This window comes from Ricinus communis, chromosome 8, assembly GCF_019578655.1.
Source record: "Ricinus communis isolate WT05 ecotype wild-type chromosome 8, ASM1957865v1, whole genome shotgun sequence".
NCBI lineage: Eukaryota > Viridiplantae > Streptophyta > Magnoliopsida > Malpighiales > Euphorbiaceae > Ricinus > Ricinus communis.
In genome coordinates, this window is record NC_063263.1 from 18,356,618 (window position 1) to 18,384,073 (window position 27,456).

A 27,456-nucleotide genomic window follows, 5' to 3' on the forward strand; every position below is an offset into this window, starting at 1 on the left:
GCCATTTGGTACTAAGTGTCAGGTGCTGACTGTACTCTGCTTTGACAATGAAAACATATCAATTTTTAAAATAAAAATTGAAATTTTGAAAGGTAAAATTGAAAATCTAAAAAAGTGATTAAATTTCTAATTACGGATTAATTCATTTCATAACTTTTTGTATGTAACCTTTTTAACGAAACAATTTCAAAAATTGAAAGAGGAGAAAAAAATTTAATCACATTAAAATTTAATCGAATCAAAGTTATAATATTAGTATCATTACTCTTTCTGTCTAAAAATTATATTTTTATCCATTTCAGATTATTATTTATTTTTAATTATTAATTTATTAAGTAATTGTTATTAATATTATTATATATAATTAATCTGAATCTAAGAATTATTAATTTTATTTATAATACTAGAGTAAACATGAGCAATGTCATTTTTGAATTTCATTCCAAATGGATCATTAAGAAATTGTGAAGGTTAGCCATAATTTTTATTTTCCTTTTTGAGATGGAAGATTAATCATGATTGATACTATTAATCAAATCCATATTTTTCTAATACAAGTCATAGTGACGTGTATAATGATAAGTAAAGTGGCTATTACATTCCTGCTAATTATTATTTTTAGTTAATCATTTACAATTTATTTTTCATTATGAATTTTCTATTAATATCTGTTTTACGAGAAAATGATTTCTTCAATTTTAATAGCTGTTTTCTAGAAAAGAATAATTCTAAAAAGAATATTTAATAAAAGTAGTTCCATAAAGTTAAAAAGTAATATTACCAAATTAACAATTTTATGTCTCTTTTCAACATAAATAATAATTTTACAGCAGGCTTTAAATAATAATAAATTTATAAAATAAATTAATATATAAGTAGATGAATTTATAAATAATTTAATCAAGTTGGACTGGTCCAAGCAAATTATGTATTAATGTTTTAAGTGGCAAATCAAATCAAAGATGCCTAAAGTTTTAGAACAAATAAATGATGATTTATGGATTGTAAGAGGAAGTTCCTTTTTTCTTTCTAAGATTTTTATTACTATATAATTTATTCTTATAAATTATGAGAATTATTGGAAAAGGAAACAACAAGGGTGTGCGTTAGATTGATCCAAATTACTAAATCCTAGGGTTCGGTGAATTAGGTATTAAAAATAGAGAAATATTATGTTAAAATTGGTTGAATCCAAAAGTTAGTTTAAGTGACAAGATAGTGTTTTTTATTTGAAAAATATATTTCATTTCTTTCATCTTTTTATACATTTATGTTTGATTTTATTTTTAAATAGTAATACTCATTTATTCGGAGTTACATAATTAGTATTATTATTTTAATTATAAATAATAATAATAATATAAAATGGATTTAGAAAAGTTGATTAAATTTTTTAATGTTTAGTAATTTAAAAAAGAAAACTAAATATTTTTAAGTATTTCATTTAATAAAATTTCAATATATTAAAGTTCTATTCGTGTAATAATTGTACAAATGATTTTAAAAATCTTATTAGTTAATTTATTAACTATATATAAAAGTAGTACTACAAATGCAATTGATATACAATATTCCAGAATTAAAAATTATTATATAATTAAAAATTAATTTAATAGTTAATATAATATTAAAAATATAATTAAAATATTATTTTTAAAATTAGAATTATTATTTAATTAAAAAAGTAAAAAAAAAAAAGTATTTCTATTTGATTTGGGGAGTAGGGAGAGAGAAGCGTATTTCTTATCTCTTGTATGATTAATGTATATTCAATTTCTTGTTTCTAGAGAATTATTTCTACAACTACCTTTTGGTAGTTATTTGATAACTATTAAATAAGTTGCTCTTTCTTGGACCAAATCTATCACTATTACATTATGGGTGGATAAATATCTTAAGTAAACCTATATAATTTTGACTTAATAATCTTCACATTAATGAAAGAAATAAAAAAATCACTTATTAAATCTATAAGTTGTGGCTATTGAACTAAACATGAGATGCAAGAAAAATTAAATTATCAGTCTATGTATTTTTTATGATCAATTTATATGATAAAATTTTTAATTTAGAATTTATATTTTAGAATCTCTCAATCTAAAAAAAGAATACCAAAAATTCATTTAAAATTTAGCCTAACTAAAGTCAGTGATATTTTATATTATGGATATATATATTTAATGGCTAATATATATATAGTTTGGAGAAATAATTGAGAGGTGCATGCTAAATTTATTATTAGGGGAGTGGCCATGTGTGAAGAGGTCAATCAATTTTCTAATGGGTTTTCCCTATCACAAATTGCCTAATTGCTTCAAACATATAAATAGAATAACAATCATTTTTGTGCAATTTTCCACAGCCTGTTTTAAGCATTCCTCTTTTCATGAATTTTTCTCCATGTTTACTCCCACTCCACCTAAACTCGAAATCTTTGTTGCCAATTAATATTCAAGTCCTAATTATTTTGCTATTTATTTGATTGTGACTTATTTTACTTATTATCATTTATATATTATCATTAGGACAAATTATGCAAGAGAGATGACTCAAATTAATTGTGCCTTTCACTCTATTCAAATTTAAGATTTTTCAATAAATTCATCATATAATCATTCAAATTGAATAGTAAAAAGACTCTCCATATAATATTTAATACTACTTTTTAAAAACTTTTCTACCTTAAAGACTCTCCATATTTTTATACTATATAGACTTCATTCTACTTGATGAGACAATAAATTATTTATATTATAATATTTAAAATGACACGAATTAAAATTCTACTTTTAATAAATTATTTATATTATAGTATTTGAAATAATGCGAATTAGAGCCCACATTCAGTAAGTATAGATTAATTGCTCCAATAATTTAAAATATTAATATTAATTTATAAGAGATATCATATTTTTTAGGAGCAATGACAATGCAACGCCGGTTGATAGAAAAGGAGTAGTATTGTAGCAGCCTTTGTTTGCCTTTTTAGTCACATCTCATAATCCTATAAAATATCCATGTCTTGCTCTTTAATTCTTCAATAGTTTGAGAACCACTCAGGCACTACTAACAAACAAGATTATCATTGTTATGGCATTTTGGTCCTTACAAATTTACAATAGAACAAACCCACTTCATTAGTCTGTTTATTACATAAGAACCCACTTCAGCTTAATAGAAAGGACCACCTATGCTTATGCCTTAATTATTCATTGTAACATCATCAACATACAAGAATTGCAGTTCACAAGAAGGCAGGTAAGCATCTAACCTACTCCACAACTTCAAAAGCTGAGAAAAGTCTATCTGAGGATTGATTTGGTCATAAAGTGTCTCACTAATGACCTTAATTTAGATAACTTGGTGGAAGATGAATAGATTATAGTTAATTTCTTGCCAAAGCAACAAAAACAAATTGTGACACAAGAATGGACAAGGTGGGCAAACCTATGGAACTAGCAAGTTGTGTTAATATTGAGTTGTATTAAAAAAGAAAAAAAAGCTTGCCCAGATAAAAATAATCCTGTTTAGTATTTGTCAACTCTTATATATATATATTTTTTGAAATTGAAATGATTTATGGGTTTTGTATTTGCATGTGTGTTATGGCACAGCTGGGGAAGGTTGGTAATGATGGCATGGGAAATGTAATTGGAAAGACTTCTGAAAGTAGGGATGTGGGGAATAATTTGTTTAAGAATGGAGGGACAAGTTGGATAAGGAACATAAAAGATGTCTAGGCTTTTCTTGTCATTATTTTGATGTGTATTTAGTGTTATATTATTATAAAGTTAACTTATATTATATAATCATGCATATACAGCTAAGATACATGTACAAGTGAACTGGCCCTTCTTCAGCTATCAAACATAACTAAATGAAATCATTAGTTCTGGATGGAGCTCATCCATGACAATGCAATGCCTGCCCAGATATGACATTTTAGGATGCCCTTCTTTTCATTATTTAATTGGTTAGCTGCAATTTTATTTAATAATCTTTTAACAAATCTAACTTCTATTGGAATTTTTTTAATAAATTATAGCTTCTGAAGTGTTATGGTTTAAGATTTGAAGATAGAGATACCTTATCTTGAGCATTTTATACATGAATATGTGAAAGAAAGACCTAAAATTGAGATGGGAGAGGATATCTAAGCAAAAAAGATGATTAAAAAAATAATAATAGATAACTAATCATAGTTAGATCATAACCCATTAGTGCAAAAAGATAAGAAAAAGAAAGCACCTTTAGAAACAGAGGATTTAAAGACAGGCAATTCCTTATGAAGGAACTGAGCAGAAATCAACAAATCCTTAGAAGTAGGCCCCTAACCAAACTCTATCATGTACCTCAAACTCACCCTTGCCTGCTTCATACATTTCTATCTCTGAACCTCTTTTATAAAAGCTTTTAGAAAACGACTCAAACTCCTTCTGGGCTGCCATAGCTGGTTCCAGTGAACTTGCCCTTCCGGATAAACACGTAAACAATTGGCTCTGTTTATTTAGCTTCCAATGACATATTTTTCTCTAATGTAGATTAATATTAATAAACAAATAGAAGAGTTAGAATTCTAATCTCGTGTTAGAATTTATGGGTCAAGGATCAGCTTCAAGTAGACATTTCTATCGGTGTAGGCCTCTCAAAAAGTAACAGAGGTGTGTAAAAGTTCCCTCTAGTGCGAAGGTAAAAGGGAAGCTTGACTGTAAGATTCACCCATGAAGCAGAGGCAAAATTCAGTCTTATTATGGTGCCAAATAAAAGATTGTGGCTCAATGAATAAAAGTTACTCTAGGAATAACACACTAATAATGAATATAATAAATTTTTTCTAAATAATGACAGGTATCTTTTATATTATATTGAAAAAGAGTTTTTTTTTTTTTCTAATTTCACAATTTAAATAAGTCATATATACACTTTAATACATATTTCTTGAGGATGAATACATTCCCCAAGAGTCTGGGATTAAATGATATTATTATTAGATATTAAAAATATATTGGAAACACTATCATTAGATATTAGAACAATATATTATTCTAAACAAAATCCATTCTTTATATAACCTTTGTGAAATAGGAGAAATTCTTGAAAAGTTAAAAAAAAAAAATTTTTTTTCTAAAAAATTCGTCTAACAATTCATCTAATCTTTTCAAAAAACTACGAACGCTGCTTTTCTATTTATGAGCCAATATTTTAACATACAAAAGTTGAAATATATATTTCATTTGAATTTTTTTAAAAATTTAAAAATTTTATTATTGTAACAATATAAAAATTATTTTAAAAATATTTATTTATTATTTTTAATATTATATGAATCAATACTATTAATATAATTGATTACTATTTTTTAGAATTAAAATTTATTATATAATTAAAAATTAATTTATTATTGAATATAATATTAAAAATATAATTTAAGATGTTATTTTCTAGAATTATAATTATTATCCAATTAGAAAATTAATTTATTAATTAAGATAATATTAAAATATAATTAATATGTTATCTTTTAGAATTAGAGTAAGTATTTAATCAGGAATGTAAATTATTAATTAATAAATTAATAAAAAAATTATAAAATTATATATCGGCTTGAATTTTATGTATAAAAAATAAGTACACATGTCAAAATAAATAACTACATATGTCAAAACAAAAATTTTAAATGTTAAAATTTAAGCACATATATTAAAAAAAAAATAAGTATCAAAAAATATATATATATATATTAAAAGTATTATATTAAATATCTTTAATGGATTTTCTAGTATTTGACTCCATTCTAATTCAGGATTAAATTGTGCATTTGAAGAATAATCCAAGAATTGAGAAAGTGCTTAAATAATAAGTTTATAAAAAACTTAATTGGATGAAACCACTAATAAAATAACATTGACATACATAGATAGGGTAATATTTCCACTTTCATCTAGAAAGGCCATCTTTTGAAGCCAAAATAGATTTTGTTTGATGTCTAACATAATCTATGAAAGGATCCTTAAACAACCATAGAATGGCTTGAAAATCATTAGCAAGGAATTCTGCAGAAATATTCTATTTTTGCATTTAAATAAAATGTTTACTGTATATGAAAGGATTAGTTGCAAAAAGAAAAACAAAATGAATTTATATTCTTACACATGTGGATTATATATGAAATATAAACACAAATATCAAAAAAATGATTTCAGTACCATTTATGTATACTAAATCATTAAATAGAAATCAAACATAAACTGAACACATATTTAAAATATATCAAATAATTCAATATTAAAAAAAATTTATACATATATATATATAATATATATCAAATTAATAAAATATATACTATTTTATAAGAAAATACAATACCTAATATATGCTATTATATTTTTATAATATAATTTCAATTTACAATATTTCTAGGAAAAAAACAATAATAAAAGGGATATATATTTTTCCGTTTTTGGGTTAATTTAGTAAAATCCTAAATTTGATTGGTCTAACAAAATTTTAGGCCTATGTATGACCCGATGTTGGCTTCAAAGTTGGTAACTAACAGAAACAGAATGGCAAGATGACAGAAAGGGCTGGGGGCATTAGTGCAGGCCCAATCTTTTACTCAACTTCTTTCCTATAAAACTGCCAATTTGCCCCTTGAACTTGAAACCAATGAGTAATTAGTTCAGATTTTAATTATTTTTAGTCAATTCACCCAACAATTTGGAAAAAATAGTCAATTCAACCCAATCAGAGGACTTACTCAATATCAAAAGTTAAACTTGGTTCTTATACTTCATACTAAATGTAAGATTATATAAAAACAAATTTGTATCGGATTAAAATAAAATTATTTAATCTTAACATAATTTATCATATTATTTAACAAAAATAATTATATAATTTTTTAATTAAAAATTAAAAATTAAATAATTATCAAACTCATAAAATATTATATTTTATAAATATTTAATCTTAGTCTCTGGTAGATAATAATTTAATAATATTTTAGTATCTAACTCGGTCTTAAATTTTCATGTGGCGAGAACATTGAAATATCGAGTAATTTGTGCAACTAGTGGATTAGTTGTTCAACCATTAAATATAAACATGACTTAATAATTATAAAATTATTTTATTTAATATTTTCAAAATTTATATAATATTAATTTGTATTTTATGACTATATTAAGTTATCATAATTGAAAACTATTAGTTAAATATATTATCAAAAGATATAAATATTTAAAATTAAAAATAAAATCATGTATCATATGAAATTTATAACTTCTATAAAAAATATAAAATAATACTGTGATGTAAAATATTTTAGCAATATTAAATTTATGATATATTAGTTTAACTGATTTAAAAAAATATTAGTTTAATTTCAACTAACAGTTGCATTTCTTTAAATTCTTATGCGAGTTAAAATATATCGTGGTACTATTTTATATTTTTATACAAATCATAAATTTTATGCGATATGTGATCCTGTTTTTTATTTTAAATATTTAAACTTTTTGATAATATTTTTAATCAATAACTATCAATTATGATAATTTATGATATTTACAAAAACTATATAATTTAAAAAATTAAAGAAAATATTTCAAATAAGTTTTGACAATATTAAATAAAATAAAAACATAATCTTACATGAATTTGCTAATATTATTTAACTTAAATATTTAATTTAAAATATTATTTAATTATTTTTTATTATTATGTTATTCAATAATTTTTATTCTAATTTAATTAAAAATCATTCTTATAAAATTTAACATTTCATGTGAAATTTAAGGATCAAATTAAACCATTTATATTAATTAAATCTTTTAATTGTGTTGAATTGACCATTTTTATAAAGTTGCCGGATAAATTAACCAAAAAATTAAAATATGAACTAATTGTTATTATACCATGCTATTTTGAAATAAAGAACCACTAAAGAACGAGGAGTACTACATTAATAAACAAAACCATAAATTGTTAGCTGAACATTGTAATTCATTACCTGGGCCTGAAAGGATTGATGAAAGTAATGTGGCTGTAGGCCAGTCCCCCACAGCTCTACTCTCTTCTTGTTGCAGCCATTGTTCCTGCTGGTGTTATATTCCAGGTCGACGGTGCCCGCCATTGGCATTAGCAGAGCCAGACCGTCCCCCCACACCAAAAAGAAAAAAGGAAAAAGTTTTTAGGTTAATATTTGTTGTTTAAGGATCAAATGCACATGAGTGTCGTGCACTAAAAGGCTATGCAATGTTTCTGCGCCTACACTTCCTATAGTCTAGACCTCGGCCAGGAATTCATTCTTCCCGAGGCCTAAAAGAATCCAGCCGTTTTACTTCAATTTTCCTGTGACCCGAACCCTAACTAGAAATCACCTGAGAGTGGCTAATTGCAATGCTTCATAGGTGAATCAGATGGACATTCTCGACAGTTGATATAAATGAACTATTGCCTCTTCTGCTTTCTTCTTCAGCTTTTATCTTCTTCCTCTGACGTGTGATGCTGAAGACGAGACACAGACTAACCTAGTCTCATGAATAACTGAGTAATTATAATACACAGAGCAAAAAACATCTAATGCCATACGGTTTTTCCAATGCCTAAGCTGCTCCTCTTAAAACAGTTAAGAAGCTGTCACATCCTTTGACAGATCTAATATGAAATCGCCCTCCAATTTTGTTCTGACCAAACATGAGAGCATCTTTATCTTTAGTCTTGCAAAAGGCCATTGTTCAATTTCTTTTATTTTTTATTCTGATTTTTTTTTTTCAACCAAATGCGCTCAAGTTCACAGATTGTTAGCCCAGACACATAAGAAATCAGATTAATACTAATAACAAGGTCACCGGTGTGTCCTCCAAAATTTATCATTTCCTGGGTATTAGCGTGTTGAACTTGTGCACAGATCCCCCTTATGAAATAAATAAGCAGAACCAGCAACTGAAACCGCTACCCATATGAATCCTGGATCAAGATCAATGTCTGGAACCCCATCATATTTCATCAAACAAAGCTGAACACGTCATCAAGTCAAGGAAGAACACTTGAACGTTCTCAGCGTTTTCTTTATCCCATCTTTCACATCAAAATTCTATTTTTAACTTTCGAGTTAAGCCAGCACAGAATGGAATGTCCCAACAATTAATTACATACATATTGCATTTTTTGAATGCCTCAAGATATAGGTACCAGTTCACCTAGGATGATAACTATGTCATGTCGACAACCCCTTGTGAGAAACTAAACATCAAGCTCAGCAGTGCAAGATTGCAACTACTTCATTGTACTTTTATGCTGTGAGAAGTCACATCCTGCATATTAGTAGCCGGAGCTACTCAATCAAATATTAGAAGTAGCAACTGCAACAATAGGTGTATTACCATCTGTGATTCTCTAAGTTAGCACATCAAAAGTAGTTTCAAAAGCTACAGCAAAGCTCATATATCACAGCACTACCACTAGAAACCAGATTTTGGCCATCAACCAATGAAAATAAAGGGACAAAAACCCTCCTTTTTGAATCCCATCATCCACCAAGTGAGCAAATCTGCATTCTCAAGACTACAGCAAGAACTGAAGTGTAACTAACTAAGGATTAACTGGGCCAAAACAGAGAGTGATTATGAGTAGGAGCGTAACACAACCAAGGATATTGCTGGGTGCAAACACTCTTAGCGTTCGTCAATGCATATATAGATCTTACATACACATCTTTGGCAGCCAATATCCTAACCAGATCACCATGGAGATAAAGAAGTAACCAAGGCACAACTCTTACATATTCCTCGCAATAGCCATTTGACATATATAAGGAATCAATTTATCAAGTCCAAGAAGATCTTAACCCATACCTCCCAAAAGACGCAATCATCAATTTGGTGCTTGCATTGTATGCCAGAATATTACATTATAATGACCCTAAGAAGGGTGCTTGTACAAGCTAACTATACCCAGTATACTATAATCTCAAATGGTACATAAATCTAGATATTTTGCCTAAACCAACCTAGAAATAAAGAAAAGCCTTTCTATCTGAATGGCGACTATGTTTGAAATGAAAATCATCCTCATCCACACAAAGCCTTAAGACCCTTGGTTTACCTACATGAATATGCTACAAAAACATTTTTAGGCTTTTAGCCCAAAACAACATCACTGCACAATATCCTCACGCCATCAAATGCAACTAAAACGGAAAATTTTCTAACAAACTGAAAGAACCTACATTTAAGTACACCAAATACCAATAAACAAGTAGGCAAGTGGCCACTGTGCATAGGCACAGCAAGAGCAATCCAATGCCAAGGGAAAAAAACTAAATCAAGATATCTAAAGCTGCTTTATTCCTAGGAAAGAATTTTCCACATAAACTTTGTCCAGCATTCACCATCCACAGAATCCACATAAGTCGAAAGGAATCTTATGAAAATTGCACATTCAAATTACATCACAAGCTAAATTAAAATGATATTAGCAATCAGGGTTTTGTTCCAAGCAATCTACATAGTTAAGAGCAGAAGGTTTTTATCCAAGCATCATGTCCTCACATGTTGCACGCTGAGCATATAAAGAATACAAGCTAAAATATTATACATAGAGGAGCATTGATACTGATGTGAATCTGATATCTGCATTTAGCATGCTTTATGCTGAACTGGAAGTTATGAAGGTCATCCCATGATTAAGAAGGAAAGCATACTCTAATGCTCACAACTTATTATGAATCGGTCATTTCCATTTGTTATGGGTTTGTTTAATGGATTAATACTATACTGAAACTAACTTTAGATACTAGCGATGTCATATTTACTAAGAAAAGTGCAATAGTTTATATTGTAACATACTACATTCTTATTTCAATTTAATCTTGGGGAGTGAAGCACACATAATACAAGACAAATAACAATACCAGATACCCAACTTTACATTAGAATTTGCAAAATGTTCTATCTAACATCATGATATATGTCTCAAAAACCAAATTTTTATTAGTATCGCGTGCACGCTGAAAGGTGAAGATGAATTTTGACTATTGTAGACAATAAAATGCAGACTATCATTATGCTAAATAAGGTCAGAATCTTATTAAATACATCCCATCTAAGGAAGCCAACCACAATGAATTAAAAACATATTGCATCATAGACAAGAAAGTTAAAGATCACAAAACTAAATTCTCTCATCGTAATAATAATACACAAAATCACTATATAGCAACAAAAACTGATTGTTCAAGACACTTACAATTTAAAACACATAAGTACCTAAAGAAAGTAGATTAACAGAAAAACCACAACTGGAGAAGGAAAGATATGTACAGAAGTAATTGGGGCAAACTGGAGCTAGCTTCAGCTTCATCATCAAATACACTAAACAGGTGGTATATTGGCGAAAGAGAAGCCTTTGTACCCTTTATAAGCATAATAAGCAATTCTCGTATAATAAAATCCAGGTATAAACAATACCACCCCAAGAATCGCAAAGAACAGCCCTGATTCAAAAAAGCATTCACCAACCAGATTAAAAATAGCATTTTTTAAACTATTGCAACACAAAACCCCAGTTCCTGTAATTAATTTAGCCTCCAAACAAATACAAGCTCCAATTAGCACATTCCTTGTTTACTACTCAAAAGACAAAACCCCTAATTCCTCTAATTACAAACCAAGCTCACAAAAATTTTAAGAATAAAGCTTAAATTTAGCTCATTATTTTTCTTATTCAAAGATAAAAACCTAATTCCTCTAATTAGCTAACAAAAATAACAAAATCAAGGAATTAGGGTTAGGCAGGATAGTTACCGTGAGCGCGATCGCCACCAATTCTGTTGACAGTCATGAAAATGCCTAAAACGATGCCGGTAACACCAAAAACTAGGAGAGCAACGGCGAGAGCGATCTCTTTAATTGGAGGGCGATTATTGACGACGTAAGATGTCTCTAACATTAAATCATCGTCTGTAATCGAAAATGCGTGGTCTACATACGCCATTACTTGTATTATATAAGCACAAAGTTGCAGATATATGCAAGATTTATCTTTTTTTTTTTTTCCTTCCTTCTGATTGATTCTTGAAAAGATAAAGAACGAAATCTGTATTGAAGGTTTGAGCTGATGATGGCTAATACTAAGGCTTGTTTGGTTTGGGTGCTTTTCTTTTCTTAGAGTGCAAGTTGGAATGGACTTTTCAAAGAGAAGGAAATCTAGAAGAGGGAGGAGGAGAAAGAGGACTCCGGTGCCGCCACGCAGCAGGTGGGTAAAAAATTAAAAACTTGACCTTTCACTGAACGTTATCAATTAGGCCGAAGTCACTGATTGAAAAAAATAAATCAAATAATGCAAAATTAAGCAGTTTTGTAATTATATTTTACCGGGCCTCTTATTTTTAAGTTCTTAACAAAAATTAAAAATATACATATAAAAACCAAATAGTATAAATAAGAATTCTATGGAATATGTATAGATTTTTTAATTGCAAATAAAAATAAAAATATAGAATTTTAATAGAATAAAATTTAATAGAATAAAATTAAAAATCCAAGACTTAATAATAAATTTGTCAAAAAAAATAATTTGGCTGAAATCTTCATTCGACTATTTATTTATATGTAATACTGAGGTTTCTAGATTAATTGTTTTTAGGAGAATGGATCTTTTAATAATTTACCAATAGCGTATGTAGTTTTCTTTCAATTAAAATTTATAAATACAGTTTGTAAACTTTTCTATAATTAATATATTTTGAAATTAATAAGATATTAATTCTAAAAACATTAATTGTTATAAATAGAAATTACAAAATAACTAATATTTAAATTAATTTAATGTATAATTTTAATATTAACAAATTATCATATACAAAAAATTTGTTATAAAATACAAGCTAAATATTTAATTTTCAATCCATAAATAATTGCCGTGAAAAGAAATCATACTTTAATATAATTTCACAGTGACTATATTTTTTCTTTTACTAGAGATTATAAGTTTAACTTTAGTTCTTTTTTTTTTGATAGAATGTATGTAAAAAAGATATTGTATTTGATAATTTTTAAGTATTTAATAATTTTTAAAATTTTAAATTTGTTACTAATTATAAGCATCAAAATATCAAATACTGGTATTATATTTAATTAAAATTTATTAACGTTAATATTTGATTGAAATTTATTTGCAAAATGTCAGTTTATTTTAAATATAAAATAAATATTGTGTTAGAAAAAAAATTATAATAAAAAAAATTATAAAGAAAATAATAATATGATAAAGAAAGTTAAATGAAATGGTAAAATTGAAATGAGTATTTTGATCTTATGAAATATAATAACTTACTAAAATGGAATTTATTTAAAAAATTTATTTATTTTATTAAAATTTATTTTAATTATAACTAATTTTATAAATTAAGAATTTTAAATAATTTTTTATTAAAATTAAATATATAAATTTTAAATTTATAAATGGATTCCACATAATTTTATGGATCATTTCAAACAAACATGATGTGAAGAATTTATTTTAATAAATTTTTAAATCTAGTGTATTAAAAAACTATAGAATTCATCCACGTGAAAATGAATTAATTTTTGGACTAAATTATAATTAGTAAAACAAAAATAGATGTAGAACACATGAAAAAACAACAGTGAGAACAAAATAAAATAAAATAATAAAGTGTAAAGATATTTTAATCTTATGAAATATATTTTTCACCAATGAGAAATTTTTTAAATTTTTTTACATATTTTAATAAATTTTTTTTAATTTATTTATGACTAATTCTATGAGTTTAATAAATTAGAATTCTAAATAAATTTTCATGTGAATCAAACATATATAAACTTTGAAATTGTAAATAAATTCTTTAGATTTTTGAACTAAGCACAATATAATATATACTTAGGGATTTAATATTCTTCTTCTAAATATTTTCTGTATAATTAATAATTACAAATCTTCTTTTAAAATTTTATTAATTATTGAATAATAGAATTATTAGTTAGCTAATGTGGAAATGAAATTGTTTTTCAAAGATTTGTTAATTTTAAATATAAGATGGTTGAATACAGGGTGACCCAATCAAGAAGAGTGGATGGCAGTTAGGCTAATTTAACTGCTTCTGGTTCAATTCTTGTAAGATAGATAGGGATGTTGTTATTCCAGGAGTCATGCAAACGTCCACTCTTCTTCAACACAATGCCTCTAGAATAGAACTCCAACTAGCCAAGCTCTTAGCAATGAAAATGCTCCATACAGTGGAGAGCTCACCGATCTCATCGCCTATCTAGAGTTAGTAGCGAGAGAGAGAGAGAGATGGAGAAAAGAAAATTGAATCATCCCTTTTTTTGATTATCGTCCAAAGATTTGTTACTATGTTAACAACTTGGGCTGGGTTATGGCAAACCATCCTCTCTCCCGCAATAGAACAATCCTATGGGATTTTGCAGTTGGGAGTGCCATGCTTGCTTATATATCCTCATTTAGCAGTAGCTTGATGTGCATATTTAATACAAGGCTTCCTGCGCGAATCTTGGGACGCGATTGGCATGCTGGGGCTGCTTTTTGGTTTCATAACAACCGTGGGGATGCTCTGATTTGACAAAACCGAAGTTGTGGAATTCCACGTGTAGATCAAATGCCTCTTATCACTTCTTCTGTAAATGAAGTTCTTTCCTTTTCTTTGGTGTTGCTTTCCTGCATTGGCCCCAATAGATAGAAGGTCAAGGCATGCCATTCCTTGTGACACTCGCTGTGTGAGCTTCCCCAGATGATTACTAGCAAGTCCATATGAAATGGAAGCTAATAATAGTTCATGTGCATGATAAATAAGCTATCATCAGTTGTGCGCTTTTCCTCCAACTGATTCCAGCTTGTTAAATGACAGAGAGTTGTCTGCTTTTGTGCAGCGGGCGGGGATAATTGGCTGGCCGTGTATCAAAGCCAGGTTGATGGTAAATTGGTGTGTTTCGCTGGTATGTTTAAGACGAGGCCGCCCTGGAATGTGCGCTCTATGGGCAAGCCGGTGCATGGACAAGCGAGCTCCTTTAGACTCTTTTATCATTAAATTAAAACTTTCATTTATATGCACGTGTGAGTTTAGCCCGACCATAAATTCGCGGTCCAGTTTTAAGCTCAGAGTCATTTTCCTCTCATTTATAATTTAAATTTTTTTATTAATATATAGTTAATTTTATTTATTATTTAAATATTAATTTATATTTTTAATATATTAAAAGAATCCAACTAAATTAAGTTTCAAAACTCAATAACAATAATGATAATAATAGCTACAATCAAAATAATAATAAGAAATAAGAAATAATAAAATAATTTATAAATATAATAATATAAAATTATTAACTTTTTACTAAATTTATAAAATGGTGTGTATATATATATATGTATATAATCAATTTAAAAATCATGAAATTCTAATTAATTACAAATACATATTTTTCGACTTTATACATCTAAAAATTCTATTTGAAAAATATACCATAGGAGTCAAAAAGATATTTTATAAACATTATAATAATAGGAAAAATTTAGGAGTCAAAAAATATATCTAATAAAGGCCTAATTATTTAAAATACCTGTAGTCTGATTTTTTTTTTTGAAAATATCCAATTCTTTTAATTTGCACAAAATAATCATAATTTTTCCATCTTTTATTCTAATCTAGAATTCTGTAACACCCAGAATTTTTATATATTTAATAATGAGTTTTTATTTAAGTTAATTTTAGCTTTATTTTTATTCGGTTTAATTGGAATGATTTAAATACAAATTTTGAATGTTCATGTTAGATAAATAAATGAGTTATTTTCCATATCCAATTAGTTTGAAATTTTAAGAAATTATTCAAGTAAATTATTTGAGAAATGATTATATTTTGGTTATTCAAAATTTTCCCAAATGCATATTTATATAAGTAAAATTATATATTGGAAAATTATGGTAGAATTGTAAAGGATGTTTATAAAAGAATTTTGGGAAAATTGGTATTATAATTGATTAGTAGTATTAAATTTTAAGTTGGAAATTGATTATTTAATTTAATTGTGTGTTAGGACTAAATTGAAAATTTATTTTGGAATAAGGATTGAAAGTATAATGTTATTTTTATGGGGTTTTAATGGAAATTTGTGAGCTTGGTATTTTTGTAAATAAATATGCCGGTCAGGGGTATTTATGTAATTATATATTTTTAATAATTCGGTTTTGGCCCAAATTAAATAGTTAAGGGCTTAATTGAAAGGCTAAAAAGAAGTTTGGGGGTTAAATTGGAATTATGCAGGATGAAATTGTAAGTAATTAAGAAAGTTGAGGGACCAAATTGTAATAAAAAAAAGTTCAGGGGTCAAATGTCGATATTGAAGGGAAAGAAATCGGGGAAGAAGAAAGGAGGAGAGAGAGAGAAAGTACACGGGAAGAGAGTGAGGGGGACGTTGCAGGCGTCGGTGGCGGCCGTCGGGTATGGGCGGCCGACGGAGGCGTGTTGGGCAGCCAGCAGGCAGCGAAGGCCGGGCGGCAAGCTTCAGGCGTGTTTTCCGCTTCCGGCCGTTGTTGGCGGCCGAGTTGGGTGGCGATCGGCTCTCTCGAGCGGCTCTGGCGGCGATGGCGGCCTGGGGTGGCCGGAGTTGCAAGATCCGACAAAGTGAAACTTAGAGTGGCAGCCGGCGTTTTTGGGTTTTTCCGGCGATATCCGGGGGAGGATGGATGATCGGAGGACGTATCCCGACTCTCCTTATCTCAAGCTTCGAAATGGCACCGGTTTCTTGGCGATCGGGTTTCGTTTGCGAATCGACGGCCGTGATCGTCTGCAAATTTCTCCGGACGATCGGGTGTCAGATCGGAAAATCGGAAGTGGGAATCATCGTCAGCGCGTCGTTGTGAGTCCGATGGTGTGACCTGATCGTCGATCGGACTCCGGCGGCCGGAGGCGAGTCGACCGAGCGATCGAGCGTCTCGGTAATTATCTTTGGCCCGTTAATTTTAGAAATTCTTGGTTTAATTGTGTCTATTGGATGGTATTGTGTATTTGATGATATTGTGAGTCAAAAATAATTGTCTGTCAGTTGCCTGCCTTGTATTTTTGTGCTGTGTGGCGGAGTCGGGAAATAGTGAAGTTTGGGGACCCGACTCCCGTTGTTTAAATTGTTGGATATTTGGAGTGTTTTTCTGGCAGGTCCTGGACCCGTTTTTACGGGGGGTAATGTTCGTGTTGTAGGGGAGGTTCTGCCGAATTTTGGTAGTTCCCGAGATTCTTAGGAGTCTAGACCTAGGATTAATGATCGATTGTCTCGGTATTGATAAATTGTTTTCCGTGATTAGATGATCATGCTGGCTCGCTCCAACCGAGGCACCGGAGCAGAGCTAGGAGGTCGCCAAACCTGTGAGTTAAAGTCATTTAATCTTTGTGCTATTGCTAGTCTGATTTTAATATGCTATTTAGAATTTGTGCTTAATATGATTATTAGTATCGCAAAATAAATGATTTCACTGGACTATTAATTATTGGAAATAATATAAATATTATTATTAGTAATGTTATAATAATACAGATATTATTATTCTGTCGACACGAATTGCACGTTGCCTTATCCTAAATTTTTAATCTTTATTTTGATATGTGTTGAATGATTTCATTAGACAATGATATTTATTAAATGTGGTGATTGCGATTTGGGAAACGTGGCTTGTAGAACATGCCACTTTGATGGGTTACATCAGGACCGGCGTCATAGGTAATAATCATGGACATGTAATAAGATATTTATGGGTTTGCCCCACGGTGAGCATGGCTCTCAGGGCTGATTTGTGTAAATTCGCCGGAGGTAAGGTCCCTGGTCGAGCATTGCTCTCGGGGGCGCCGATCTTATTGGATTAAGAGAGCCGAATGGCTACTAGATTTCTTATTTGAATACTTAAGTGACTAGATCAAGGTAAGGTCCCTGGTCGAGCATTGCTCTCGGCCAGTCTTATTGGATTAAGAGAGCCAAAATGCATTTGTTAGAATTTGGGGTTAGGGTTCTCGAGCCACTCGTCCCGTAAAAGTAGAAATATATTTTTATTTATTCATTTATTTATTTATTATGGTATTTGATTATAATGTGATTTGTATTTACGTGCATGGTTTGATATACTGATTTGATTTTAACTCACTCTCGAGACTGACAATCTCATTTTTACTGTTTTTCAGATTCGTGACTGTTAGTCCTCTCGCGACTCTTATTCAGTAACCCGACTCCTTCATCATCGGGTGATGTATTTGATTTGGTATGTAAATTGGTAAATCTTAGATTCTCCGCAGTAGTAATAGTAGATGTATGAGTTGTAAATTTTCTGAGTTTCAGGTCTCGCCTAGTTTTTCTGGCAGACCGAAGTATTTATGTAAAATGTAGCATTTAAGATAAATTGTGGCTTTAATAATATTAATTTGAGATGAGATTTGTTTAAATCAGTGAGTGTCAGGCTTACTACGGGTTTCGGTGGCTTTAAGCCTACCCATTCCCTAGTGCCGGTCAAGGGCCCACGGATGGGGTCGTGACAAATTCCATCCATTTGGAACTCAAAATCTGGCTTTGTCTTATGGCACTTGCATGACAAGACCAAAAATATCTTACACATCATTAAAATTAATTGATTCATACATAAACAGTGACATGTAAAAAAAAATAAAAAATATTTATTTTAAATAATTTATCTTTTTAATCTCTTTCTTCTTCTTCTCCAAGCAAAACAAATGGTGATTTATAATATATAACATCCAATTCTCACAAAATTATAGTTTACTTTTTAAGAGATGCAAACTTTACTTTTTTCCACCATCATTATAGTTCTAGTGAGCTTCTTTTGCTTTGTTTTTTTTATTTTTATTTTTACTGTATCGACTTATGGTGGTCGATGTTGGTGGAATAACTAAAACAACACAACAAATTTCACTAACCAATTTCTTTCTCCTACAGTGATGACAACAATGATTGCTAACAATCTATTCGTCTATTCATGGGCAATCTTCCTATGGTAGCATTGTTTATTTTTTATCGATTCTAATAACTCCGGTAAAATATGAATGATGAAAAATACATGGATGAACTCCTCTCTCTACAAGCTTTCTAATTAGATGATTTTTATATTTATTGGTTATCTTGATCTAATCTGCAGATGCATTTCAACCTTAAACGAACCTTGGTTCTTAACTTTCAATCGATTGATCTTTTTAATGAAGAAGGTTGGATTTTGATTTTTAATCAAACTCATCGTTTTGATACGCTCCATATCATCAATTCATTTTGCTGACGTGCCCTTTTTCTTTTTTTTTTTTTTTTTTTTTTTTTTTTTTCTATTTTGAAGTAGCCGAAATTTACTTTTAAATTTGCTGGACGCCCATGATGGAAAAATTATAGAAGAAATTTTATGGCCCACTGCTTTTTGCTGAAATCTATCTTTTATTTATACAGTAGTTTTCTTTTTTATACGATATAAATTTATTTTTATTTCTCATTTATACTATTTTTTTTTTTTTTACTTTTTAACTCTTTTGTTCCCAAATGTTTCTCTTTTTCTTCTTCTTTTCATTTTAGTATATTTATCTTTCAAATTTAAAATTTACTTTGTTTATCTTTTTCTGATTTTGAAAGTTGATTTTTCTCAATATATTACTTAAAATTAGGAGTAATGACGAGCTTTTAATAGATAATAGCTTTATAAATTCAGTTTTTATTATGAAATTTTATAGTCAGATCTTGAGAAAGTTGATTAAACCTTTCTTTTCTGAAAACGAATGGGTAAGAAGAAAGTTAGCAAGGTTAGATAAAAAAAAAAGAATGATGCTATTAAACAAATAAAGAAAAAAATTGAATAAGAAGAGGTTGCATGTAGCTGGAGATTCTCTCAAATCGTTAAAGAAAATAAGAAATGTGAGTAAGGATTCTTCACTTAAGCGATTGAAAAGGAGAAAAATTGTTACTAAAGAAGTTGTTCCTGATTCGAAGAAGCTTCAATCTAAAAAACATGAAAAATCTTCATTGAGAAACCTGTTTCTTCTCCTTTGAAGGTATATTTTTTTAAAAATTTGAATAGATATGTATGAGAAGATTTTATATACTTCTTTCTTTTTTGTGTTTTATTTTTATTTTTATTAATTTTTAGTCTATTTAAAATATTTTTGAAAGATACTATTAAAATATTTGAAATATTTCTTTATGATTTTTGTATATCAGTATATCTAAATTACACTATTGATATACCTGCGTTTTTGTTTTTAATTTTAGGCTGTTACTAGATAAGATTTTGTTACTTTTGTAGTTTATTGATTTTGTAGTTTGATTCTTTTAGTTTTTTTATGAACTTAATTTTTTCTTTGAAAAAGATACATTTAAGATAATAAAAAGATATAATAAATAAAATAAGGTTTTACTATTTTTATGTTGGATATGTAGTTCATTGATTTTGTGATTGATTTCTTTAGTTTTGTCTGAATTTTTGTTGCCTATGAACAAAACACTATTGATATATTAAAAGGATGTGATATATTAGTATATTATTAAAAATTAAAGTTTTTTGTTTTGATTTTTCTAGAGTAGGATATCTAAAGTTTATTGTTCATATACTGCATATGTTTGGATAGTATTAAGGCGTTTTAAATTTTTTTGGCTTTTTATTTTTATATAACATTATACTTAAAGTATACTCTTTATTTTTTTTTTATTTTAGTTTTGTTGTTTTGTTGTTTTGTATATAGTATCTTGCTTTCTTTTTTTTTGTATTTTGTTATTATGTTTTTCTTTCTTTATTTGTAATATACTAATAAGATATTACTGATATACTTTATGTTGTTTTCTTGAAGAAGTGAGATTTCAAAATTAAACAAGAAGACTATTTTCATACTAAAGTTGGAGTTCTTTTTAAAAGAATATAATTAATCACATTAGAGAGAATCTTTCAGAATCTTAGTTAGAGTTGTTTAGGAAGACATACTTTAGATATTTTTTAGATATCAAGTAATTGAAGCTTCATCCTCAACTTATTCATTTTTATTATTGAGAGAGGTTCAATATGATAGAAATAATGAGCTTTGAGTTTGCTCCAATGGAGTTAGATTGAGATGTTCCCTTTTTAAATTTATTGTTGTTAGTGGATTGAAATGTGTTGGTGTAGTAAAGAAGTTGAGGTTTGGTAATTCTACCAATTGATTGTTAAATATTTTTTGAAAGAGTTAAGCAAATAAATAGACAATCTGTTGAATAATGTTCTTTTAGCAAGAGATGGGAGAATAATGATGTTGATGCGATAAAGATTGTTGTTTTATATTTTGTTGAAATATTTTTGTTGGCTGCCCTAAAGGTAAAAGTTGTTGAAATGTATCATCTTAATATTATTGATAGTGATGCTTTTAATGATTACTCTTAGGGAATATAAACTTTTCATCTTTTAGTTCATTATTTAAGTCGGAAGAATGATTCGTTGAAGGAGAAATGTGATGGTTTCTATTATGGGATATATGGTTGTCCAATTTTTTTCTAAGTGTGGTTTTATGAGTGCTGTAAACATTCTTCTGAAAATCTTGCTATTGATGATATAATTCAAGTACCACGTATATTAAAATTAGGAGGCTTCTATATTTTCAACTTACAGCTACCTTGCGCAATTAATTTTTTTTACATCTCCTAAAACGGTAATTTTTTTATTATAGTATTGATTTGTTTTTATACTTTTTATTCTTTTATTGTTTTATATTTCTTAATTATTATTTTTTTATTTATTTTTTAATTATGTTTAAAAAATGTTATTGTTTCGAGTGAGGAAAAAGAAAAATTGAACTTGGAAGGTCTTTTCAATAAAGGAAAGAAGAAGCTTGATGAGGTAATTGATGAATTTAATGCTGTTGGTTCTCCTTCATTTACTGAACCTTCTACTTCAATATATTCTTTTATGGTTGAAGTCTTGAGACAGCTGGAAATTTTGTCAACTAATGATAATAAGTTGGCAAGATAATTTTATTCTCACCAAATTACTATAAAAGCAAAGATTTCAGAAATTTGCAATTCGTTATCTAATATTAAGTTAAAGTTGTAAGGTGGTTGTTATGAAGCTGGTACTTCAAACTTTGGTGGTATTTATTTTCAGGTAAATCAACTTTCTTATTAGATATTTTAAATATATTTTTTCTATACCTTCTTTTATGTTTCCTTTTAAGTTATTAATATATTAAAAGTATATTTATAGTATATTTTTTATTTATACTTTTAATTTTATTATATATGAATTCTATACTCAGTGAATCTATGTTAAAAATATATCTATAATATACCAGTTTAATTATGTTTGAATGTTTTTAATTCTAATTTTAATTTATATTTTTAGCATTTTAATTATGTTTGCGTTAATATTTTGGACTGGTAATGGACAGTTTAGAGATAATAATCTAGATGATTATGTTGATGCTGATGATGATGGAAAGAATTCAAAGGACAAAGATAATGAGAATACCATTGTACTACTTATTTTATAATTTTATAATTTAATATTGCTATGTTTTGATATTGTTTTAATAATTTTTTTTTATTTTCTTTTACTTTGGTCATAAGGCTTATGAATCTATAAATATTTGAGGTGTTGGTGATGTAATGGAGATAGATGATGAAAATATGATAAGATATGTAGTAATTCTTTTTTTTTTTACAGTAAAAAATACTTCTGAAATATTTATAGTATACCTTTCATGTTTCCTTTTGTTTATATATAATTAATTTTTTGGTGGTATTACGAAGTTATTGTTTTTGTTTGCACCTCCTATGAAATATTTTTTTAAACATATTTTTAGGGAGTAGAAAAATAAACAAGATGATGTTGAGGACTTGAATCAAAATGATGATGATAATAATCCTGAAGAGGCAAAAGAAAATGATGATGATGGTGATGAAGAAGCAGAAGATGATGGTGATAAAGATGAGAGAAAAGATGATGATGATAGTGATGAACGAGTAAAAGACGATGATGGTAATAAAGATGAGAAAAAAGATGACGATGATGATGATAATAATGAGAAAGATGAAGATGTTGAAGATAATGAAGATGAAAAAGATTTTTCAGATATTCTGGTGATGATTCAGATTCTAATGATGATGGTAAAGGACCCGATAAATATAATATTGTCTTAAATGAAGATAATGTTGGTATTGAAAATACTAAGAAGAGAAGTGGTAGTGGTAATAAGGGAGATAGAAGGAAGTTAGAAGGGCGGGTGTTGTTCAATATGCTGAAAAAACTAAAGTAGGTGGTGATAATATTGATAATTACTCTTATTTTTACTCTCATATATTTTTATTAATTATTTTATATATTTTTATTGATCTTTATTATATCTTTTATTTGTTAATGTATTGATATTTTATTTTAATTTTTTAGAGTATTAGTTAAGAATTTAATAGTTAAAATTCTAAAAAGGAAGGAGCTCAGTCTAGTTCATATTTGCTTTTTGATAATATTGATTCTAAATTTCTTTTAGAAGTTGACAATGTTGTACTTTTGATGAAGTCAACAAAGGTATTTTTTAAAAAAATACTAAAAATATACTTACAATATACTATATTTTCTCTTTATTAGTCTTTCATATGAAATGATACTGTTATGATATCTTTAATATACTTTTTTTCTTTTTATTAGGGATTCATATGAAATGATACTATTATGATATCTTTAATATATTTTCTTTTTCTTTATTAGTATATGAAATAATAATGTTATGATATGTTTAAGTTATTATACTGATTATATTCTTAATTTTATTTTATTTTTATAGGTTGGTGGATATGAAATTCTAAATTTTCATTCTATTCAAACTATTATTCATGTTCATCCAAAAAGAGATATTAGGCCTATTTGCAATCTCCCTTTTTGAATAAATTTGGTTTATTTATGTGTGTATATTTATATTTACTAAGTGTAAGTAGATTATCTTGAACAAGGCATAGATTGCCTTACACTAAAGGCTAAAAAAGAAAGACTATTTTGAAAATTAGTCAATGATGCCCTTTTGGAGAAATTGATTTTTCTAAAGCTAGAAAGAAAGTTGTGAAGGGATTATATCCTTTTGACAATAATATTGGAAAAGGTCCAAACTTTTTAGGTCGAGAAGCTTTTGATGTTTGGATTGATGAATAATTGAATAAGAGGAATAAGTAATATTTATTTTTATAATTATATTTTTTATTCTTTTGAGTTTTTCTTTATATTTATCTTATTTTTTTATTTGTTGTAGGAAAAAAGTTTATGTTGAACAAAGTAATATGATTTATCCTGATTTTGATTTTGATTTTAGTACTATTACCACAAAGATATGGTTTCATCATTTGCTTAATTATGGTGAATTTTTTTCAGGATCTGTAAGTTTTCTTATTTAGCTTTAATTTTTTTTTACTTTTTTGTATTGTTTATTATTTATTAGATAAAGATTTACTAAAATGATATTGACAATATACTATTTCTTATTTTCTTTCTTATATAATTAGTTGTTTTATATTTTTCAGCATATTGATGTGATACTCTATTATATGAAAAAAAGAGAAAGTACTCAGAACATATGAAAATAAATTTCACTACTACTGACAATTTTTTTGATTATCGTATTTCTTTGTTGTACGATATCTACAAGAAAAAGAATGAATGTCCATCTGTTATTTCTATGAAGCATGTGGTAGCTAATTATATAAAATATTTTTTAATATACTGCAATACTCCTTGGATAGAAGTTGACCACATGCTATTTCCTATCAATGTTAAAGTTGAGTCATTGGATTTTAGGACGATTAACTTTTAAGGATAGGTGTATTTATGTGTATAACTTTAGGAAATTCAGTTTTCACGACAAGAGAGCAATTGTAGCAGTTGAGCCATATTCTGTTTTGTTACCACAATTTTTCAATTCTCGGATTTTTTTATTTTCGAAACAATATTGATACTGCTTCTTGTCCTTATGAAGGAAAATCTATAACTGATCCTTTTATTGTTTCCATGGTTGATAATTTGTCTTGTCAAACTTCAATGTATGATTGTGTATTAGTTTTATTATTTATTATTTATTTTATTTTATTTTATTCATATTTTTATAATTTTAATTAGTTGATCTTGTTCTTTTTTTAGTGATTGTGGTATTTCTATTCTTATTCTCTTTTCAGTGATTGTGGTAATTAGTTGATCTTATTTTTATAATTATACTTATAAAATTAAAATTTAATTTTAAAATACTAATCAGATATTTGTAAGATATCCTTTTTATATGCTTAAATTGATTTTTTATAGGTTTCTAAATATTTATTTAAGTCTAATATATTTAGAGAAGGTATTATGCATTTATTGATTATTAAAATTATAAAATTGAATAAGAAGTTCCACTAGTCCTCTTGTATTATAGTTATATATAAACATTAATTCAATTCTATTAGATTTAGCAATAGAAGGTATCATGAATTTACTAATATCGTAAAATGGAATAAAGAAAAAAAATAAATAAAGAAGTTCTCACTTTTTCATTGTTCTAGATTACTATGTAAAATTAATAAGTAATTATACTAGTTCTTTTTTATTAAAGTTATATATATATAACTATATATTATAAGATGGTTTTAATATTACCAATAAGATATTTGTAATATATCTTTTTATTTGCTTTAATTGATATGTTGTAAATTTATAAACTTTGATTCAAGTGTAATAGATTTAGAGAAGGTATCCTGCATTTACTAATTAGCAAATGTATAAATTTTACTAAGTTTTATCAGTGCTTTAATATTACCAATTAATATACTATAAATATTCTTATAGTATACTTTCTTAGTAAACTTTTTCTGTTAGATTAATATATCTGAAATTTAAAATAAAATTCATAAAGTATAAAAGTGACAATGAATAAATTCTATATTTTCTATAAAATCATTAATTATTTAATTTTTCTTTATTGAATTCCTACATGCCTTTCTGTTATATCCAAGTTGTCCATATTTTCCACAGTTGTTTTGCCTTGTAGTCTTCTAGAGTGTTTTAGTTCTTCTTTTCTTTAGTCTACCATATTTAATCATCCATTCGGATGATAGAACAACTTTATTTCTCACTACTAGTGGTACATTCCATGTGCCTTTGTTTTCAATTGGAAAAACACTTACTTCGTATGTAGCTAATATTGTCTCTTTAGTGTATTAATATGAACAATATTCATATGGATCCAGATTATATTTGTCTATGATAGCTGATGCATGAGGACATGGTATCTCATAAATTTGAAATCTGTTTCATTTATATGTTTTCTTTGCCATATCAACTTAAACTTTTGAGCCATTATCTATCATATCATACACTTGGTCACTCATTTTTACCAGCAAATGTCTATATCTCAAAAAGCTATTAATTGGATACTATAAAAATACCATTTATCAGTATACTTTAGAGTTATTTAAAATATAGTTTATTTTTATTTTTCTATAATAGTATATTTAAAATATATTCATGATATACTTTTGGATCATACTTGTATTTTCATTGATTAGATGTAATTTTCACTTAACATTTCTTCTGCTCTTTTCCACAGCTTTGTGAATGTAGTCCTTGCAATATTTTTATTTTCCCATGTCCAATCTTGAATTAAAGCTTGTAGGTACTCAAGTAGAGTTATAATTGGTAGTTTTCTAGCAACTCTATTTGTTGCATTCAAAGATTCAACTATGTTCGTTGTCATTGTTGAGTATCTATTGTTTGAGGAGTATGATCTTACCCATTTGTGATACCTAACTGACATTAGATAAGGTTTGATACCTTTATATATTTTTTCTAGTTCTTCTATGTGGTAGTTGAATTCCTCAATTTTATATGACTTTGTTGCTACATAAGAAGAGTCCTTAATTTTTTTGAATTTTTCTTAAATTTATTTTTCAAATTTTTCAGCAGATGATACATGCAAACTCCATGAGATACTTCCGGATATGTTTTTTTGATAAAAGTTTCAATACTTTCATGCCTATCCGAAATTATGCACATGCTCCTTCTTGAACCAAATTTTTTTTTTCAGTCTAAAAAAAATCATTCCCACAATGAACCGTTTTTTGAATCCATTATGCAGAATGTAAGAGGAAAGATTCTATCACCTCCATCTTGTGTTGTTGCTGAAAGTAGAGTACCTCCATAGGCTGCCTTTAAGAAAGTTCCATCTACCACCATTATGGACCTGCAGTATTTCCATGCCTTGATTGATGCATCTAGAGCCATGTAGATATATTGAATTCTATTGTTGTCATCTCTTTGAAGATCAATTATAGAACCAGAATTTGTATTCTCTAACATGTATATAAAATTTGGTACTAGTTGATAAGATTCTTCTAAGTTACTTGAAAATATTAGATATATTTATTAAATAATATACTCTTACTATATCATAAATATACTACGTTACTGTTT

At 27.6% G+C, this 27,456-nt stretch overlaps 2 protein-coding genes and 1 long non-coding RNA gene across 3 annotated transcripts; 1 reads left to right on the forward strand and 2 right to left on the reverse strand.

Moving 5' to 3' along the window:
* Positions 1-4,167: 4,167 nt before the first annotated feature.
* Positions 4,168-9,068, reverse strand: LOC125371003. The gene is made up of 2 exons (XR_007217163.1): positions 8,012-9,068; positions 4,168-4,706 (listed from the first exon to the last, which is right to left on the reverse strand). It is a non-coding gene; the product is annotated as an uncharacterized LOC125371003 (long non-coding RNA).
* A 2,057-nt stretch (positions 9,069-11,125) lies between these two features.
* On the reverse strand, positions 11,126-12,263 carry LOC8269784 (transmembrane protein 230). Its single transcript, XM_002530542.4, has 2 exons — positions 11,808-12,263; positions 11,126-11,497 (listed from the first exon to the last, which is right to left on the reverse strand). The coding sequence occupies exons 1-2, from the start codon at positions 11,995-11,997 to the stop codon at positions 11,376-11,378; spliced, it is 312 nt and encodes a 103-aa protein (XP_002530588.1). The 5' UTR covers positions 11,998-12,263; the 3' UTR covers positions 11,126-11,375.
* A 4,458-nt stretch (positions 12,264-16,721) lies between these two features.
* LOC125370932 (prostatic spermine-binding protein-like) lies at positions 16,722-27,187 on the forward strand. Its single transcript, XM_048378390.1, has 4 exons — positions 16,722-16,898; positions 22,421-22,504; positions 22,842-23,138; positions 27,122-27,187. Exons 1-4 carry the CDS (start codon positions 16,722-16,724, stop codon positions 27,185-27,187), a joined length of 624 nt encoding a protein of 207 aa, XP_048234347.1.
* Positions 27,188-27,456: the final 269 nt, after the last annotated feature.

Coding starts and splice junctions, on each gene's coding strand:
- LOC8269784 (XM_002530542.4), bottom strand. CDS start 11,997: ATGGCGTATGTAGACCACGCATTTTCGATTACAGACGATGATTTAATG. Junction 11,498..11,807: donor TGGTGGCGATCGCGCTCACG/GTAACTATCCTG, acceptor TTTTTGAATCAG/GGCTGTTCTTTGCGATTCTT.
- LOC125370932 (XM_048378390.1), top strand. CDS start 16,722: ATGGATGATCGGAGGACGTATCCCGACTCTCCTTATCTCAAGCTTCGA. Junction 22,505..22,841: donor AAGATAATGAGAATACCATT/GTACTACTTATT, acceptor TTTAGGGAGTAG/AAAAATAAACAAGATGATGT. Junction 23,139..27,121: donor TTCAGATTCTAATGATGATG/GTAAAGGACCCG, acceptor TCCATTATGCAG/AATGTAAGAGGAAAGATTCT.